Below are 21,034 nucleotides of genomic sequence, written 5' to 3'. Positions count from 1 at the left end.
CACAATGTTGATTCTTCCAATCCAAGAACATGGTATATCTCTCCATCTGTTTGTATCATCTTTAATTTCTTTCATCAGTGTCTTATAATTTTCTGCATACAGGTCTTTTGTCTCCTTAGGTAGGTTTATTCCTAGATATTTTATTCTTTTTGTTGCAATGGTAAATGGGAGTGTTTTCTTAATTTCACTTTCAGATTTTTCATCATTAGTGTATAGGAATGCCAGAGATTTCTGTGCATTAATTTTGTATCCTGCTACTTTACCAAATTCATTGATTAGCTGTAGTAGTTTTCTGGTAGCATCTTTAGGATTCTCTATGTATACTATCATGTCATCTGCAAACAGTGACAGCTTTACTTCTTCTTTTCCGATTTGGATTTCTTTTATTTCCTTTTCTTCTCTGATTGCTGTGGCTAAAACTTCCAAAACTAGGTTGAATAAGAGTGGTGAGAATGGGCAACCTTGTCTTGTTCCTGATCTTAGTGGAAATGGTTTCAGTTTTTCACCATTGAGGATGATGTTGGCTGTGGGTTTGTCATATATGGCCTTTATTATGTTGAGGAAAGTTCCCTCTATGCCTACTTTCTGCAGGGTTTTTATCATAAATGGGTGTTGAATTTTGTCGAAAGCTTTCTCTGCATCTATTGAGATGACCATATGGTTTTTCTCCTTCAATTTGTTAATATGGTGTATCACATTGATTAATTTGCGTATATTGAAGAATCCTTGCATTCCTGGAATAAACCCCACTTGATCATGGTGTATGATTCTTTTAATGTGCTGTTGGATTCTGTTTGCTAGTATTTTGTTGAGGATTTTTGCATTTATGTTCATCAGTGATATTGGCCTGTAGTTTTCTTTCTTGTGACATCCTTGTCTGGTTTTGGTATGAAGGTGATGGTGGCCTTGTAGAATGAGTTTGGGAGTGTTCCTCCCTCTGCTATATTTTGGAAGAGTTTGAGAAGGATAGGTGTTAGCTCTTCTCTAAATGTTTGAAAGAATTCGCCTGTGAAGCCATCTGGTCCTGGGCTTTTGTTTGTTGGAAGATTTTTCATCACAGTTTCAATTTCAGTGCTTGTGATTGGTCTGTTCATATTTTCTATTTCTTCCTGATTCCATCCATATTTCTTGAGTGACTTTCATAAGCTGTTGAGCTGAGTGATAAGAGCTTTCCTAAAACAGTGTGCCCTCAGGACATTAGATTCTCCACATTGCCTGCCTCTGCGTGGCAGATTCTTGCGGAGTCCAGGGTCTCTCAGGGAGCAGTTTATAATAAATTATTAGGAGCCTTTTCTAAAACTTTGGCTCTATTTTCCACTGATGCAGCCACAGACTAAAGTCCTAAAGGGATTCTCAATGCCCCACAGTGCCCCTAAGTTAACCTCCGATTCTGGGCTGAGAGAAACAGTGTTTTCAATCCTCGGGCACAATTAAAGCACCACAAGATTTTTAAAATATGAGGCCAAGGGGCCCCATTTCAGAGATTCTGATTTATTTCTTATGGGATGTGCCTGGGCATCAGTAGTTTTAAAAGCTCCTGGGGTGATTCTAATCTCTGTGTATGGCAGTTTGAGACCAACTGGACTAGAGAAATAGCTGAATGGGCCTTCTAACTGAGTGTGGATATCTTACTTTATTCAGATACTGCAGAAGCCAGTGTGAAGGGAGGCTAATAACGTAGTACTGAACTCTACCTCCTACCCTAGGTTTAGTGAACGTGTCTTCATAGTGTATGGTTTCTTGGAACTGAGATTCCTCTGGTTTATCTCTCCAAGTAAGGCAATAAATGGTTATCACAGACTTCCTTATTACCAGTTCACCCTGAAATGTATTTATGGGAGTGTAGAGGGGTGTTGTGGGATTTGGGAATCTGAACGGCCTCAAATTTTAGATACATGGTCCTGAAATTGAGGGCTGGTCTTTACAACTGCTCTTCTAACCTGGCACTAACCTCTAAGAAGGCAAAGGCTTCTGAAGAACTCTTTTTGTTTTGTTTTGCTTTGTTTTATTGAATGAAAGAGTCTTTAAATTCTATAGTACTTTACAGTTTTCAAGTTTCACACATGATTTCATATAATCCCATAATAACCCTTTTCTCACCCCACCCCTATTTTGCCCTTCCCCCCATCCTTCTCCCCACTGGTAACCACTAGTTTGTTCTCTATATCTGTGAGTTTGCTTCTTTTTTGTTTTATTACTAGTTTGTTGTATTTTTAAGGTTCCACATATAAGTGATATGATACATTGTTTGTCTTTCTCTGACTTATTTCACTTAGCCCTCCAAGTCCATCCATGTTGCCACTTTTTTATGACTGAGTCATAAAAATCCATTGTGTGTGTGTGTGTGTGTGTGTGTGTATATGTACATATGTATATAAGTATATATGTATATGTGTATTATACATATACCACATTTTCTTTATCCATTCATCTGTTGATGGACACTTAGGTTGCTACCATATCTTGGCAAATGTAAATAATGCTACTATGAACACTGGGGTGCATGTGTCTTTTTGAATTAGTGTTTTTGTTTCTTTGGGATATATACACAAAGGAGTGGGATTTCTGGGTTATGTGGTGGTTCTATTTTTAGTTTTTTGAGAAAACTCCGCATTGTTTTCCACAGTGGCTGCACCAATTTACATTCCCCCCAAAGTGTACGAGGGTTCCCTTTTCTCCACATTGTCACCAGTTTGTTATTTGTGGTCTTTTTGATGATGGCCATTCTGACAGGTGTGAGGTGATATCTCACTGTGTTGTTTGTTTGTTTGTTTGTTTCATTTTGTTTTGTTTGTTTTTGGGTTTTGTTTTTTTTTTTTTTTGGCTGCGTTGGGTCTCTGTTGCTGCACGCGGGCTTTCTCTAGTTGCAGCAAGCAGGGGCTACTCTTCATTGCGTTGTGTGGGCTTCTCATTGTGGTGGCTTCTCTTGTTGCAGAGCACGGGCTCTAGGCGTGCGGGCTTCATTAGTTGCGGCTCGAGGGCTCAGTAGTTGTGGATTGCGGGCTCAGTAGTTGTGGCTCACGGGCTGTAGAGCGCAGGCTCAGTAGTTGTGGTGCATGGGCTTAGTTGCTCCGCAGCATGTGGGATCTTCCCGGACCAGGGCTTGAACCCGTGTCCCCTGCACTGGCAGGCGGATTCTTAACCACTGGGTCACCAGAGAAGTCCTCATTGCAGTTTTGATTTGCATGAGAGGAAGGTGTTTTAGATAGAACAACATTTTAAAAAAGGCACAGAAATGGGAAAGAGCATGCTGCAAGTGGAGAATTACAAGTAGTTTTTGTATTACAGCTTAAATTGCTTAGTTCTTCATGTTGTTATGGTAAATTTGAGGTGGGGAGTGGTACCTGTGAGAGGTAGGTTGGGGTCAGGTGACAGAAGGCCTTGTATGTCATTCTAGGGTGATTGGATACTTCTGGATGGCTGAGAGCCACTGAAGAGTTTTAAGCAAGGGAGAGGCATGGGTAGGCATGGCAAAGGAGAGGTTTGCTTTTTGGCAGCGTGGAATGTGGCTGGAGGGTGGGACAAAGCATGGTTAGCGGACTGCAGGTATGTAGTAGGGAACAGATAATGAAGACCTGAACTAAGGTGGAGGTAGTAGGGATGGAGCAGACAGGATCGATTTGAGAAACAGTTTAGCTCTGAAATTGGCAGAACTTGGCGATTGGTTGGATGTGGAGTGAGAGAGATGAAGGAACCTAGGGTGACTGGCAGGCCTCTGGCTCGGGTAACAAGGTAGAATCTAGCTGAACTCAAAATCCAGAACAGCAGGTTTGGGGAGTAGATGTGGGAGAGGAGAGGTCAGTTTAGACCTCCTGAGTTTGACGTCTATTCAGCAGACAGGTAGGTACGTGAGATTGGAGCTCAGGCCCCCACTAAATCTAATGATGTAAAAGATTTGAGTTCTCAGCATAGGTGTTTGTTAAAACCATGAAAGCAGGTGAGATCAAAGAAAAGGTGCGAGGAGAGAGGGCATCAGTAGAGAAAGAACCCTGGGGAACTGCAGTATTTAAAATTGTGGACAGAGGGAAAAGAGATAAACTTTGAGGCTACTTATTTTACCTGTGCAACTCATCAAGGAACACTGGATAATTTGCTGTGAAAAGGAGTTAATGGGTTTCTAGACCATGCACTCTGGAATGCATTCAGAACGGCAATTCCAAATTCCTTTCCCTGTCTAGTGTAGGCTCTCATTTCTGATGGAGTTTATGGTTGGATAGGTTTATTATTGTTGGTTTATTTATGTCTGCTTTTTACGTGGTATAAAGTATTTTAAAGTTCTTACTAAACAATTTATGTTCCTCTATAATCCCATGCAATTTTTAAGAAAGATGCAGATTACTTCAGAAACATTAGGGTGGAATCCTCCGTGAGAGTACTAGAGATTATGGTTCTCGTTCTCTTTTGTTATTTTCTGTGAATATTTGCATTGAGGAAATTTGGCGTTTTGAAAATTCAGCCTTTAGCTTTAGGTATATACCCTATATAAAATATATGGTAAATTTTATTATTAAAATACATTTCAGTTACATCTTTTTAAAAAATTTATTTAATTTTATTGTTTATTTTCTTTATATTTTTGGCTGCGTTGGGTCTTTGTTGCAGCACGTGAGATCTTTTTCATTGCGGTGCATGGGCTCTTCATTGTGCCCTGCAGGTTTTCTCTCTCTAGTTGTGGCACGCAGGCTCCAGAGCACGTGGGCTCTGTAGTTTGCAGCACGCAGTCTCTCTCATTGAGGCACGCGAGCTCAGTAGTTGTGGTGCGTGGGCTTAGTTGCCCCGTGGCATGTGGGATCTTAGTTCCCTGACCAGGGATCGAACCTGCATCCCTGGCATTGGGAGGCAAATTCTTTACCACTGGACCACTGGGGAAGTCCCTCAGTTACATCTTAATTATCTTAATTTCAAGTTAGCTAAAAGGTAGTGACAGGATAATAATAACCTGAAGTAGGCTTTCATTTTCTACTTGGACATGGTTTTCCTTCCTCCAGCCTGCCCTCCACAATGCTACCTAACTCTTACCTTGTCACTCCCTGCTTTAGAAATTGCTCAGTAGCTCCTCGTGGCCTGAAGTAAAGTCTGCTCTCTTTGGCTGGACAGTCAGCCTTCCATAATCTGGCCCCAGACGACCTTTCTCGTCTCATCTGCCACTCCATCTACATACTCCACTTGTATAATAATCGTCCCTGAGTGTTTGTCTTTCTGGAGCATTCCATGTACTTCTGTAACACTGTGCCTGTGTGTGATCTGTCCAGGGCACCCTTCTCACCATTTCTCAACTTGCCAAAATCTTGTTTATCTCTAGCCTTCCTAGCTAACCCTCCTCCCTTTTCAGGGTGGAATTAATTTATTCTTTCCTGGGTAGCAATTTGTACATGTACCTGTTCATTAATTATAAGTAGTTATGTCTATTTATTTTCCTTGAGAGATTAAGTCTTTTGAAGGTAAATACAGTGACTTATTGGATCATTTCATAAATATTGAACTTCTACAAAATGCCAGGCACTGTCTCAGTCACAGTTCTTATTATTATACTGGCAGCACCTACCACAAGGCTTGGCATAAAGTAGTAGAGTTGTTAAAATCCATCTTGAGGCCTCGCTCTGAGAGTTATTAAACCTCTTGGTCTCAGATGGGACCATGCATTATTTCTGATAATGTTTTGAACCAAGTTGTCTTAAAAAGCATTTTTTTTTAATTGCACTGTTTACTTTTTAACTTTTGTGCTTTAGTCGAAGAAAAAAGGACTAAGTGCAGAGGAAAAGAGAGCCCGCATGATGGAAATATTTTTTGAGACGGTAAGTCGTTTTCCTTAAGATTTTTAGTATTTTGTGTAATTTTCTCCTTAAGTTTATGTCATCCAGTCTTTTTTTTTTTTTTTTTTTTTTTTTGCGGTATGCGGGCCTCTCACTGCTGTGGCCACTCCCGTTGCAGAGCACAGGCTCCGGATGCGCAGGCTCAGCGGCCATGGCTCACGGGCCCAGCCGCTCCGCGGCACGTGGGATCCTCCCAGAGCGGGGCACGAACCCGTATCCCCTGCATCGGCAGGCGGACTCTCAACCACTGCGCCACCAGGGAAGCCCCATCCAGTCTTAACTGTACCTTTTTTTAATTAGAAATCAATAGTGACCAATTTCCTAAAGAATGAATAAAATTCTACAAACACTTGTGGTTCCTGTGAGCTGTGGAGCATGAAAGAATCCTATCCCAGGGTTTGTAGAGTCTCTTCTATCCAGACTGCCCTATACTCTGGCACCATAATTAACCTTCTGAAGCATATATTTGATTGTGTCCCCTTTTACCTGAAAATAATAATGATAATAGCTCACATCTACTGAGTGCTTCCTAGGTGCCATTCACTATTCTAAGCACTTGGTGTAGTTATCTGATTTTATCCTTTTTAACCCTCTGAGATCCTCATTCTACAGATCTGGACATCTGAGACACAGCCTAAGATACCAGCCCTGGATCTCAAAACAAGAAGTGATAGTACTAGGATAAAAACCCAGGGGGCATCATCTGATTATAGAGATAGTGCTGAATACAGCCTCTTTACATTTATAAGCCTGCATATGGTATAACACATATGTGATGGTACATAGCCTTCTTAATTTATTCCAGTTATTCGTGCCTGCCACTAACAGGAAATATGTTTGAAGTTTCTGCTCCTAAGTGGCAGAACCAGGATTCAAACCCAGTCACCTGGCTCTAGAGCCTGTTTTCTTCACCACGTTGCTGTACAATGGCTTTTCTTGCTTCCAGGTTAAAATCCAAACTTTTGACCTACAAAAATATTAATTTCTTACGTCTTACCTATTGACAGGACCTTCAAAGTCTGGTTTGGCCCTAACCTACTGGCTATTTTCATTATTTACAAATATCAATATGAAGAAGGCGGGGAAAATGGCAAAACAGAATGTAAAATTAATAAGTAATGATAATACTTGACATTTTCATTTTGATAATGCAGATTCTCAGTGAAACAAGTGAAATATTGTGGGTGCTTTTTTTTTTAACTGTTTGCCCTTTAAGCAAAATCTTACTAGTCTTACTTACATATAATGACTTACTAAAAGTCATTGGCAATTCAGAACAGAGTATCATATTAATAATGATGATATGATTAGGACGATAAATTGATTACATTTGTAGGTAAAGATTATGACTATTTATTCTGCTGAGTTGAAATATTTTTCCTATGGTCTTAGAGCAAGAAAAGTAGATTTAATTCCTAGCAGGCAGTGGAAAGCTGGGGAGAGTGGTGCGGGGAGTTAATTTGTTCTTTATGATATTGTTGGCTGTTTTTGATTAAAATTTTTTCAACGCTGCTCTCAATGACATTAAGACACTAATGACTAAGGTACCATGACTATAATGAGTATTAGAGGTTAAAGAAGTTCAATAGTCAATGAGTTTTTAGGTAAAGATAGGAATTAATTGTATTAATTGATTGATTTCAGTTCATATATTCCTATACATATCAATTCATATGAATACATACATAGATTTATTTGAAGTTACTAATTCTTTGCCTGTTACACTTAGGAAGAACATGGCCACAGTACAGCTCAAAGATAGAGAACTTGTACCTGAAGTCTGTTTTACCTAATAGCTTTGTGACGTTAAGCAAGTTACTTGACCTAAGTCTCAGTTTCTTCATCTATTAAAAAGGCTAATAATAATTGTACCTAGTTCACAAAGTTGGTATGAGGATTAAATGAAATAATCTGTGTAAAACATAATGCTCAGGTCATAAATGCTTAATTAAAAGTTATCTAACTTTATAACTGTGTGTCTTCCATGGTATCTTTACACATAGTTTTTTGTTTTTGAGATCTAGAACCATTGTGTTCATCTCTCCTCTTTTATCTCTGTTTAATGTAGGGGAGAACCAATATTTACTTGAGACCATTTTCTCTGTCCACTTAAATGACCACACTTTAGTCTTGAGGCTAATTCTTTGCAAGCCCATTTATTTACATAGCAACCCCACTGGGGCAGCCAGTATGTCTGGGGCTTTTCCTTGATAACCACATCTAGGCAGATGTCTCAATGAGTTCATGTTCTTTTTCCTAAGGTATTTGAGAATAGGTTTGATTAATTGGGTTCTTTTAAACGCATTAGAGGCCTGAAATTAGTAATTTACTACTTGTTCTCTGAGACCCTACAGAATTCTCTTTTAACAGTTTATTCCCAGATGTGCAAAAATTTATTTCACACTCTAGGACCAATGACTTAGTATTTTCCTTAATTTACTAGATCTTAAGTGTACTGAGATGAAGTTACTTTTTTCAACATTTTATTATTAAAGATGAAAGAATTTCACTGTGAATACCTATATGCCCAGCTTAGATTCTACCGTTAACATTTTATACTCTACTTGCTTTATCATATATATATATATATATTTATCTATCCATTCCTTTATCCATCTATCAATTCATCTTTTTTGCAGGGGGTTGTATATCTGGGCTACTGGTCTTTTGTCTGGTATGTTTTGTGAATATTGTCTTCCAGTCAGTCTTTTCAGTTTCTTAACAGTGCACTTGGATGAGCAGAAGTTTTAAATTTTTATGATGTCTAATTTTCATCCTATTGAAGTTACCTTTTCAAGTTTATGTTGGAAGAAATAGATCCCAGATTTCCATAACAATAATCACAATAATTCTGTTCTAATTACTGAATACTTCAGTCTTTTCAAATATTTCACTTTTATTATCCAAGTTCTTTTTACCAGTTCAGCCACAGCTTATTACAAGAAGAACAGAGTATTCTGCATAGATTTTTTTTTCCAACCATAAGATTAAATATTCTCTGTGTATATCTTCCCATAATGTTTTGCTTTGCATGTGGTGGACATGCAGCACGTATAGGTGAATGATTGATAGACAGCCATAAATTGTATGTTTTTCTTACTTAGGTGTGGCTCTTCCATGAAACCTTAAATGTGAATAAATCTTGACAGCTGTCTGTTTTGCTTTTAGTTAGAACTGCTAATCTGTGATGTATGGTATATGCTAAGCAAAGCACTATTTGTGTTTTCTTCAAATCAAAGTGTCAGAGAAGCTGATTATCTCATGTTAACAAATGATTCATCATAACTAGATTTTATACTTCATTGGGAAGATGTTCTTTGCATTCTGCCCTCCAGTTACTTTAAAGAATTGTATGTTCATGCAAAATCTGTCCATTTTAGGTTCTGTTGAAGGTATTGAACAAGATAATTACACTTTCTTCTAGCTCTAAAATTCTCGATTCTATTGCACTATTCACTTCCAGTCATAGTTTTTGAGTACAATATTTTATAAACATAATTATGGTAAATATAAATATATAGTAGAAAATAAATGCATGTTTTTCATCTTTCAACTCTTTTAAACAGAAAGATGTATTTCAATTAAAAGACATGGAGAAGATTGCTCCCAAAGAAAAAGGCATTAGTAAGTATCAAAAATGTGCCAGAATGTTTTGGTAAATACCCATCATCTTTCCTGCAACAGTCTTTCACTTCATGGAAACGTAAATTTCTAGAGATGAAGAATGTTTATAAACATCCCAATATAATGTTTCTGGGCCATGACCATGATTCTTGTGTTTGAAGTATCTTCTCTAGGGAAACTACAGTGGAATATGCATCATGCCTGTGTGTTAACACACATACGTATACATACACACAATTATACACATTTATTTATTTATGGGTATAATTTACTTCAGAAGAAGTAAAAACTTCTTCATGTATGTTCTGGTATTTGTTAAATGTGATTTATGTAGTGTATTAGTTTTCTACAGCTGCTGTAACAAATTACCATAAACTTAATTTCTACTTAACACAGTAGAAATTTATTTTCTCATAGTTCTGGAGGCCAGAAGTCTAAAATCAAGGTGTTGGCAGGGTTGGTTCCTTCTGGAATCTCTGAGGGAGAATCCATTTTATGCTTCTCTCCTAGCTTCTGGTAGCTGCCCACAGTGCTTGGCTTATAGACACATCATTCTAATCTCTGCCTCTGCCTTCATATGGCCTTCCCCATTTTTTTTTCCTCCTCTTCTGTGTCTTATAAGGACACGTGTCATTGGATTTGGGACCCACCCTAAATCCAGGATGATTTTATCATGAGGTCCTTAATTACCTCTCTATAGAACCCTTTCCAAAATAAGGTCACATTCACAGGTTCTGGAGGTTATCTTTTGAGGGGTCACTACATATGATATATATTTTTTTAAACCTTACTTTCTGATTATATAAGCTATACATGTTATTTTAACAGATTTGGAAATTATAAAGAATATAATAAAAATAAAAGTTGTTCATAATCCCTCTATTCTGAGATCACCACTGTTAACATTTTGGTGTATTTTGATATCTTATTCTTAGGTTCTGTTTATCTGTGTTTGTATGTATCTGTCCATTTCTCTGAGAGGGAACCATGCTGCATATACAGTTTTGTGTTCGTGTATTTTTTCATATACCATCATATCACCTACACTTTCCTATGTCATTTGCTTTTAAAAAAATGATTTACAACATCTGCATCTCCTAATGTTTCATTCTGTGGCCACCCACTGTGCCATAATTTGCTTAGCCCATTAGCTATTGTTGACCATCTAGGTTGTTACCAAATTTTGCTGCTAAAATTAATGTGTAATTAACATGCCATCCATAAATTTTTTCTAAGACTTATTTTTTAGAGTACTTTTAGGTTCACAGCAAAATTGAGAGGAAGGCACAGTATTTCTCCTATACCTCCTGCCCCCACACATGCATAACTTCCCCTATTATCAACACCATTTACCATCGTACATTTGTTACAGTTGACAAACCTGCATGGACACATCATAATCATACTAAGTCCATAATTTACATTAGTATTCACTCTTCGTGTTGTACATTCTATGGGTTTGGACAAACACATGTAATGACACGGATCCATCATTACGGTGTCATTATGGTATCCTACGGCATATTTTCACTGCCCTAAAAATCCTCTGGGCTCCTCCACCTAGTCACCCCTTCCTCTCCCCCTGCTATAAACTGTTTCCCACATCTCATATTACTTCATTAGGAAATGTCCCCAGAAATAGAATAGAAAAAGAGACTTGTCTAGTTTTCAGCTTTTTATGTGTGTTCTCAAATTGCCTTCAGGAAAGGCTATTATACCCACATTCGTTTCTCAGAACTATTTTCATTTTTAGAATTCTTTGACATTTCATTTCAGTTTGTACTTCTTTATAAATGAGGTTGAATGTTTTGCATTTGGTGTAGACTTTATTGTTTTATTTATTAAATCTTTAAATATTTAATAGATTTTATTAAATTGGGGGATCTGCTCTAGGAAAAATTAAAATGGACTTTAAAATATGGATAATTTCTTGGTATATAATAGAAAGTAAGAATGGTTTATAATTTCAGACATTCGTGAAATATAACTTTGTATTTTTACAGGCTATTTTAAAAACTCTTTTCTGATTTTTAATCTTACCCCTAACCATAACATCCAATATATTTATTTATTTATTGTTTAATTTTACATAGTGGTTTTGTTTTAGTTTCCTTAGCAAGAAAGGTAATACATGTTCATTGTTGGAAAAAAATACGAAAAATAAGCAAGAAGAAGGAAATAAAAATTGCCTCTTAACCTTAATTCAAGATAACTACTGTCACATAAGTGCATACTGTCTTTTAACTTACTTTTCTATATAATACATTTTGGATGTATATATATCCAGGCCATTAAATATTTTACAACATAAATTTAATGATGGATTGTATATCATAACAAAAAAAATACTTTTGAGTCCCGTTATTGTACTGATTTCCAGGGTTTTGCTATTGAAAACAGTGCTTTGACAAGCATCCTTATACATATCCATCATTATTTTCTTTAGCTGAATTTATAAAAGTGAAATTTCTGCCTAAGACATATGCATAAACCTAAGGTTTTAGGTACATATTGCTACATTTTTCCACCCATGTTGAGAGTACCCATTTCCCTGAATCCTTTATTAAAATATTTAGTGTTTTAAATTTGGTAGTCAAGAAATCATATCTCATGCTTTATTTTGCATTTCTTCAATTATTAGTGGGTTTGAACATTTTTCTTGTTTATTGATGATATTATTACAAATATTGGGGCTTCCCTGGGGTGCAGTGGTTGAGAGTCTGCCTGCCGATGCAGGGGACATGGGTTCGTGCCCCGATCCGGGAAGATCCCACATGCCACGGGGCGGCTGGGCCCGTGAGCCATGGCCGCTGAGCCTATGCGTCCGGAGCCTGTGCTCCGCAACGGGAGAGGCCACAGCGGTGAGAGGCCTGCGTACCGCAAAAAACAAAAAAAAAGAAACAAATATCATACATTTTAAAAAATACTTATTTATTTTATTTATTTTTTTGGCTGTGTCGGGTCTTAGTTGCAGCATGTGGGCTCTTTGTTGTGGTGCGTGGGCTTCTCTCTAGTGTGGCATGCAGGTTTTCTCTCTCTAGTTGTGGTGCGTGGGCTTCAGGGCGCATGGGCTCTAGTTTGCGGCACGCAGGCTCTCTAGTTGAGGCACGCGAACTCAGTAGTTGTGGCACGGGCTTAGTTGCCCCCAGCATGTGGGATCTTAGTTCCCCAACCAGGGATTGAACCCACGTCCCCCCTGCATTGGAAGGCGGATTCTTTACCACTGGACCACCAGGGAAGTCCCTGACCATACATATTTTATAGATGCCCATTGATGTATTTTATTTTTCTGTTGGAGTATTTGTCTTCTTTTGTTATTATTTTTAAAAGCTCCTTATTTATTAACTTATTGACTCAATCTATAATATTTATTGCAAGTGTTTCCCCAGTTATTGGCCTTTTAATTTGATTTATGATGTGTCTTAATATGAAGTCTTTAAAAAATTCTCTCTCCTAGCTGCTATGTCAGTAAAAGAAGTCCTTCAAAGCTTGGTTGATGATGGTATGGTTGACTGTGAGAGAATTGGAACATCTAATTATTATTGGGCTTTTCCAAGTAAAGCTCTTCACGCCAGGAAACGTAAGCTGGAGGTTCTGGAATCTCAGGTACACCACCACAATTTAAAATAATAGATTTGGTTTGTAAAGGTGGCTACTAAGTGACTAATGGGCAGGATACACTGGACAAAGGGATGACTCATGTCCCATGTGGTATGAAGCAGGAAGGTGCAACGTTTCATCACGCTGCTCAGAATGGCATGCAATTTAAAACTTATGAATTGTTTATTTCTGGAATTTTCCATCTAATATTCTCAGACTGTGATTGACCACAGGTAACTGAAACCATGGAATCTGAAAAGCACAGATATGAGGGGACTACTATATAGGCAAGGAATGAAACTTTAGGGAAAGGGGCTGTGGACTTGTTTTGGGGTGAAGGGAGAAAGAATCCCGATTTTTCTGGAAGATAACAAGAACAGGAAAAGTTAATCAACAATAGTAAAGTAAATTAATTTCTCTCTGTTTAGAGGTTATGTGAGATTGTGTTTCTTCACAGGAAAATCCTCCTGAAACACCACTTTTTAAAATGATGCTCCTGGGTTTAAGAAGGTTCAACTTTATGGGGAGCCTTCTTTCAGTCAGTGTTCTTAATTACAAGCAACACAAACTAACTCTGGCTGACATTAGCAGAAAAGAAATTTATTGAAAGATATAAGATAGACTTGCAGAATCATGGGGAAGGGTGGACACACAGTTCTAAAAGTAGGCAGGAACTGAGGGAAGGTACACGGCCAGACCACAGCCAGAACACACCACGAAGCCTTTCTGGTGAGGATACTGGTGCCTCAGACCCTGCACTGAACTCTATTGACATTGCTGACCTCAGAAGATAACTCCACTGGCACTCCTGGCTGAAGAACCAGATGTTGCTGCCACCAAAATAAAGCAAACAAACAAAAAACCACCAAGAAACTTCTGTACCAGCTCACAGTTCTGGAGGTACATGAGACTGGCCAAGCCTCGGCCATGTGCCCACACTCTAGTTATCAGGGGAACTGGGGAAGTAAATAATTGGGGTTTCTAGTTTCTATGGTGGGAGGTAGCTGCCTCCTTTTGGTGCCTGCAATTTGCCAAAGTAGGAAGGGGGTTTGGACGCTCCCATGATAGATACATACCCACAGAATAAATCAAGAGAAAAAAATGAAAAAGAACACAGGATTTGAAGTCAAAATAACAACAACAGATTTATTGGATACTTACTTTCCTCTGTGTGCCAGGTACTGTTCTAGGCATTTGGAATCCATTAGCAAACAAAGAATGGAAGCAGGAAACCAGGTAGTTACGTTCTTGGAATCATCCAGCTATGAAGTAATGTTGGTTTGAACCAAGGTCATAGCAGCCCACCTACACCCCCTCAGCCCTAGGCAAGCACTAATTTACTTTCTGTCTGTAGATTTCCTTGTTCTGGACATTTCATATGAATGGAATCACATAACATGTGTCTTTCTTGACTTGCTTCTTTCATTTGGCATAGTGTTTTCATGGTTCATCCATGCTGTAATATGTATCCCTATTTCATTCCCTTTTATGGCCAAATAATATTCCATTATTTGGATATACCACATTTTGTTTGTCTCCTCATCAGTTGATGGCCGTTTATGTTATTTCCACCTTTTGACTGTTATGAATAATGCTGCTATAAAATTTCATGTACAAGTTTTTATGTGGACATGTTTTTATTTCTCTTGGGAATTTCTGGGTCATATGATAACATTATATTTCATTGATTGAAGAACTTCCAGACTGTTTTCTAAAGTGGCTGCACCATTTTGCATTCCTACCAGTAGTGTATGAGGCTTCCAGTTTCATCACATCCTCACCAAAATTTGACTTTTTGATTCCAGCCATCCTAGTGGGTTTGAAGTGGTATCTGATTATGACTTTCATTCATATGACTTTCATTTCCCTTATGACTAATCATGAGCATCTTTTCATATGTTTACTGGCCATTTGTATATCTTCCTTAGAGAAATGCCCATTCAGATCCTTTGCCCATGTCTCATCAAACATGATGCTGCATTTTTAAAATTATTATTAGAGTATCGTTGATTTATAATGTTCTGTTAGTTTCAGGTATACAGCAAAGTGATTCAGTTATATGTGTGTGTGTGTGTTTGTGTGTGTGTGTATTCTTTTTCAGATTCTTTTCCATTACAGTTTATTATAAGTTATTGAATATAGTTCCCTGTGCTATACAGTAGGAGCTTGTTGCATATCTATGATGATGCATTTTTTTTCCTTGCTAGGAAACAACATGCATATTCATCGCTCAGGATTTTTTTTAAACTTAGTTAAACTTAGTTAATTAAAAACTTTATACAGGGTAATTTAGTTTTAGGCCTTGTTACATTTTCCTGTCTTCATGACTTCATGACTTTTTGTTCTTGCTTTTATCCCCTTTGAGAATTCCCTTGTCTTTCCTTTCTACCTAGCCAGTTCTAAACATCTCCCCTCAGAAACCTTCTCAAGCTCCCATAGCTTACTGTGTTCTTGCCCTTCTATAAACTCCTGCAATATTTTTGGTTTTACCATAAATAAAATATATGACTTTGGCAAATACTGCTGGTTGCCTGTCTAATAAACATTGCCCCCCTCTTCATTACTAACAAAACATTTACTATGCTGAGGGAACAGTGTGTCTTGCTAAAAAATGTTTATCTTCCCATATTCCCTTGCATCTAAGAATGGCAGTGGGAAACACTTTTGATGAATGAGATGTAAGTGGAAGACTAGCTTGAGGTTTCTGAGAAAATGTTCACTTTCCTGATAAAGGCAGAACCCCTTCTTCTTATCTGTGATATGGACATGAGATCATATTGTGACCCTAAGGTAACAAGTGTTAGGATGAAGACATTCCCTAAGAATGGCAGGGCCTGGATTAAAAGGGCTTGGGTCTCTGGTGGCATTTTGACACACTGCACTAGCCTTGGACTGCCTTACCTCTGGACTTCATATTGCATAAGAAAATTAAGCCCCTGTTTAATGTAGTTTTAGTCAAATACTCTCTTTGTATTCTAAAAGTATATATCCAAAATGGATAAATTTGCTTTCAAGACTTTTTTTATATAAATGTGACTTAGATCTTGTATTAGTTATCTATTGCTGGAACAGGACTGCATACCCCAAAACTTCATGGCTTAAAGAAACAAACATTCATATCTCACAGTTTCTGTGGATCAGGTTTAGTTAGGCTCAAAGTCTCACATGAGGCTGTAGTTTAGTTAGGCTCAGAGTCTCACATGAGGCTGTAGTCAAACTGTTAGCCAGGGCTGCATTCTCATCAGGAGGCTCATCTGGGAGAAGATTTACTTCTGAACTCAATCTTAATGGTTATTGAATTTAGTTCCCTACAGGCTATGGGGCTGAGGTTTTCAGTTCCTGGAAGGCTATTGGACTGATGGCCTTAATTCCTTGATAGCTTTTAGCCAGCTGCCTCCCTCGTTCCTTATATCATGGGCTTCTCCACAGGACAGCTCACAATGTGGCAGCTGCCTTTCCTCAGAGGAAGTGTGTGTGGAGAGTCCAAGACAGAAGCCACAGGGTTTTTTGTATCTTAATCTTGGAAATGACATCCCATCACCTCTGCCTCATTCCATTCCCTAGCAACAAATCATTAAATTTAGTTCATATTCAAGGAAAGATTATACATGGGCATAAATACCAAGAGGCAAGGATCATTGGAACCATCTTAGAGGATACATATCACAGGTTTTTCATTCTTTTTACTTCCCAAATGTATAAATCTTATCTTTTTGATTATTTTAAAAAATAGCTTTATTGAGGAATAATTGACATACCAAAATTGCTCATATTTAAAGTTTATATACTGATAAGTTTTGACATATATATACATCCATGGAACCATCACCACCATCAAGATAAGGAGCATACCCATCACCCCTAAAATTTTCTTCATTCCCCTTTTTAATCTTTGTCTCCTGCCCACCACCCTCCCCCACCGCCCAACACACACACACACACACACACACACACACACACACACACACACACACACACACACACACACACTGCTTCCCTTGCCCCCATCCCCAGGCAACCACTGATTTGCCTTCTGCCATTATACATTAGTTTATATTTCCTAGAATTTTATATTAAGGGAATCATGCAGTATATACTCTATTTCCTGGCTTCTTATACTTAGCATAACTAAGATGTATCCATGTTGCTGTATATATTATCATGCATTTTTATTGCTGAGTGGTATTTCGTTGTATAGATATACAACAGTTGTTTACCTGTTCATGGACATTTGGGGGTTTTGTTTGTTTTAATTTGGAGTTATTATAAATAAAGCTTCTATGAATATTCATATATGTCTTTGTATGAACATATGTTTTCATTTATATTGTGTAAATACCTGGGGACGGAATGGCTGGATCATATGGTAGGTGTATGTATAACTTTTTAAGAGATTGCCAAGACTGTTTTCCAAAGTGCCTGTGCCATTTTAGATTCCTACCAACAGTGTATGAGAGTTCTGGTCTCTCCACATCCTCATTAATACTTGGTATGGTACCCATTCTAATAAGTATGTAGTGATATCTTGTGGTTTTAGTTTCCATTTCCCCGGTGACTAAAATTGTTGAGTATTTTGCATGTGTTCGTTTGTCATACATATATCTTCATAGATGAAGTGTCTGTATACAGATCTTTTGCCTTTTTTAAAATCTATATGTTTGTTTTTATTATTAAGTTTAGATAGTTCTTTGCACGTCCTGGGTACAAATCCTTTATCAGATAAATGCTTTCCAAATGTTTTTTCCCAGTCAGTGATTCGTTTTTTCATTTTCTTAGCTGTGTTTAGGAGAGTTGAAGTTTTAAGTTTTAGGGAAGTCCAGTTTATTAACTTGTTTCTTTATGGTTGGTATTTCTGGTATTGTTTCTTTTTTTTTTTTTTTATTAGTTTCTGCTTTATAACAAAGTGAATCAGTCATACATATACATCTGTTCCCACATCCCCTCCCTCATGCATCTCCCTCCCTCCCACCCTCCCCATCCCACCCCTCCAGGCGGTCACAAAGCACCGAGCTGATCTCCCTGTGCTCTGCGGCTGCTTCCCACTATCTATCTACCTTACGTTTGGTAGTGTATATATGTCCATGCCTCTCTTTCCCTTTGTCACAGCTTCCCCTTCCCCTTCCCCATATCCTCAAGTCCATTCTCAAGTAGGTCTGTGTCTTTATTCCCGTTTTACCCCTAGGTTCTTCATGACATTTTTTTTTTTTTTTAAATTCCATTTATATGTGTTAGCATACGGTATTTGTCTTTCTCTTTCTGACTTACTTCACTCTGTATGACAGACTCTAGGTCTATCCACCTCATTACAAATAGCTCAGTTTCGTTTCTTTTTATGGCTGAGTAATATTCCATTGTATATATGTGCCACATCTTCTTTATCCATTCATCCGATGATGGACACTTAGGTTGTTTCCAGCTCCGGGCTATTGTGAATAGAGCTGCAATGAACATTTTGGTACATGTCTCTTTTTGAATTATGGTTTTCTCAGGGTATATGCCTAGTAGTGGTATTGCTGGGTCATATGGTAGTTCTATTTTTAGTTTTTTAAGGAACCTGCATACTGTTCTCCATAGTGGCTGTACCAATTCACATTCCCACCAGCAGTGCAAGAGTGTTCCCTTTTCTCCACACCCTCTCCAGCATTTATTGTTTCTAGATTTCTTGATGATGGCCATTCTGACTGGTGTGAGATGATATCTCATTGTAGTTTTGATTTGCATTTCTCTAATGATTAATGATGTTGAGCATTCTTTCATGTGTTTGTTGGCAGTCTGTATATCTTCTTTGGAGAAATGCCTATTTAAGTCTTCTGCCCATTTTTGGATTGGGTTGTTTGTTTTTTTGCTATTGAGCTGCATGAGCTGTTTATAAATTTTGGAGATTAATCCTTTGTCAGTTGCTTCATTTGCAAATATTTTCTCCCATTCTGAGGGTTGTCTTTTGGTCTTGTTTATGGTTTCCTTTGCTGTGCAAAAGCTTTGAAGTTTCATTAGGTCCCATTTGTTTATCTTTGTTTTTAGTTCCATTTCTCTAGGAGGTGGGTCCAAAAGGATCTTGCTGTGATTTATGTCATAGAGTGTTCTGCCTATGTTTTCCTCTAGGAGTTTGATAGTTTCTGGCCTTACATTTAGGTCTTTAATCCATTTTGAGCTTATTTTTGTGTATGGTGTTAGGGAATGATCTAATCTCATACTTTTACATGTCCCTGTCCAGTTTTCCCAGCACCACTTATTGAAGAGGCTGTCCTTTCTCCACTGTACATTCCTGCCTCCTTTATCAAAGATAAGTTGGCCATATGTGCGTGGGTTTATCTCTGGGCTTTCTATCCTGATCCACTGATCTATCTTTCTGTTTTTATGCCAGTACCACACTGTCTTAATTACTGTAGCTTTGTAGTATAGTCTGAAGTCAGGCAGCCTGATTCCTCCAGCTCCGTTTTTCGTTCTCAAGATTGCTTTGGCTATTCGGGGTCTTTTGTTTTTCCAAACAAATTTTGAAATTTTTTGTTCTACTTCTGTGAAAAATGCCAGTGGTAGTTTGATAGGGATTGCATTGAATCTGTAGATTGCTTTGGGTAGTAGAGTCATTTTCACAATATTGATTCTTCCAATCCAGGAGCATGGTATATCTCTCCATCTATTTATATCATCTTTAATTTCTTTCATCAGTGTCTTATAATTTTCTGCATACAGGTCTTTTGTCTCCTTAGGTAGGTTTATTCCTAGATATTTTATTCTTTTTGTTGCAATGGTAAATGGGAGTGTTTTCTTGATTTCATTTTCAGATTTTTCATCATTAGTGTACAGGAATGCCAGAGATTTCTGTGCATTAATTTTGTATCCTGCTACTTTACCAAATTCATTGATTAGCTCTAGTAGTTTTTCGGTAGCATCTTTAGGATTCTCTATGTATAGTATCATGTCATCTGCAAACAGTGACAGCTTTACTTCTTCTTTTCCAATTTGGATTCCTTTTATTTCCTTTTCTTCTCTGATTGCTGTGGCTAAAACTTCCAAAACTATGTTGAATAAGAGTGGTGAGAGTGGGCAGCCTTGTCTTGTTCCTGATCTTAGTGGAAATGGTTTCAGTTTTTCACCATTGAGGACAATGTTGGCTGTGGGTTTGTCATATATGGCCTTTATTATGTTGAGGAAAGTTCCCTCTATGCCTACTTTCTGCAGGGTTTTTATCATAAATGGGTGTTGAATTTTGTCGAAAGCTTTCTCTGCATCTATTGAGATGATCATATGGTTTTTCTCCTTCAACTTGTTAATATGGTGTATCACATTGATTGATTTGCGTATATTGAAGAATCCTTGCATTCCTGGAATAAACCCCACTTGATCATGGTGTATGATCCTTTTAATGTGCTGTTGGATTCTGTTTGCTAGTATTTTGTTGAGGATTTTTGCATCTATGTTCATCAGTGATATTGGCCTGTAGTTTTCTTTCTTTGTGACATCCTTGCCTGGTTTTGGTATCAAGGTGATGGTGGCCTTGTAGAATGAGTTTGGGAGTGTTCCTTCCTCTGATATTGTTTGGAAGAGTTTGAGAAGGATGGGTGTTAGCTCTTCTCTAAATGTTTGATAGAATTCGCCTGTGAAGCCATCTGGTCCTGGGCTTTTGTTTGATGGAAGATTTTTAATCACAGTTTCAATTTCAGTGCTTGTGATTGGTCTATTCATATTTTCTATTTCTTCCGGAGTCAGTCTTGGTAGGTTGTGCATTTCTAAGAATTTGTCCATTTCTTCCAGGTTGTCCATTTTATTGGCATAGAGTTGCTTATAGTAATCTCTCATGATCTTTTGTATTTCTGCAGTGTCAGTTGTTACTTCTCCTTTTTCATTTCTAATTCTACTGATTTGAGTCTTCTCCCTTCTTTTCTTGATGAGTCTGGCTAATGGTTTGTCAATTTTGTTTATCTTCTCAAAGAACCAGCTTTTAGTTTGGTTGATCTTTGCTATCGTTTCCTTCATTTCTTTTTCATTTATTTCTG

At 37.8% G+C, this 21,034-nt stretch overlaps 1 protein-coding gene across 1 annotated transcript in view; it reads left to right on the top strand.

Annotated features, from left to right (window-relative positions):
- Window positions 1-3,528: 3,528 nt before the first annotated feature.
- MND1 (meiotic nuclear divisions 1) overlaps window positions 3,529-21,034 on the top strand; it is a gene marked incomplete at its 5' end in the record, with an annotated part of 70,097 nt that continues 52,591 nt past the window's right edge. The window contains 4 exons of the mRNA XM_079728562.1: window positions 3,529-3,546; window positions 5,730-5,795; window positions 9,380-9,437; window positions 12,895-13,043. Coding sequence (XP_079584688.1) covers window positions 3,529-3,546; window positions 5,730-5,795; window positions 9,380-9,437; window positions 12,895-13,043 — 291 coding nt within the window. The remainder of the gene's footprint in view (window positions 3,547-5,729; window positions 5,796-9,379; window positions 9,438-12,894; window positions 13,044-21,034) is intronic.

The sequence above is a fragment of the Hyperoodon ampullatus genome, assembly GCF_949752795.1.
Source record: "Hyperoodon ampullatus genome assembly, chromosome: 1".
Lineage (NCBI taxonomy): Eukaryota > Metazoa > Chordata > Mammalia > Artiodactyla > Ziphiidae > Hyperoodon > Hyperoodon ampullatus.
The sequence above is the reverse complement of the archived record's forward strand: the minus strand, read 5'-3'. Positions and strand labels throughout refer to the sequence as shown.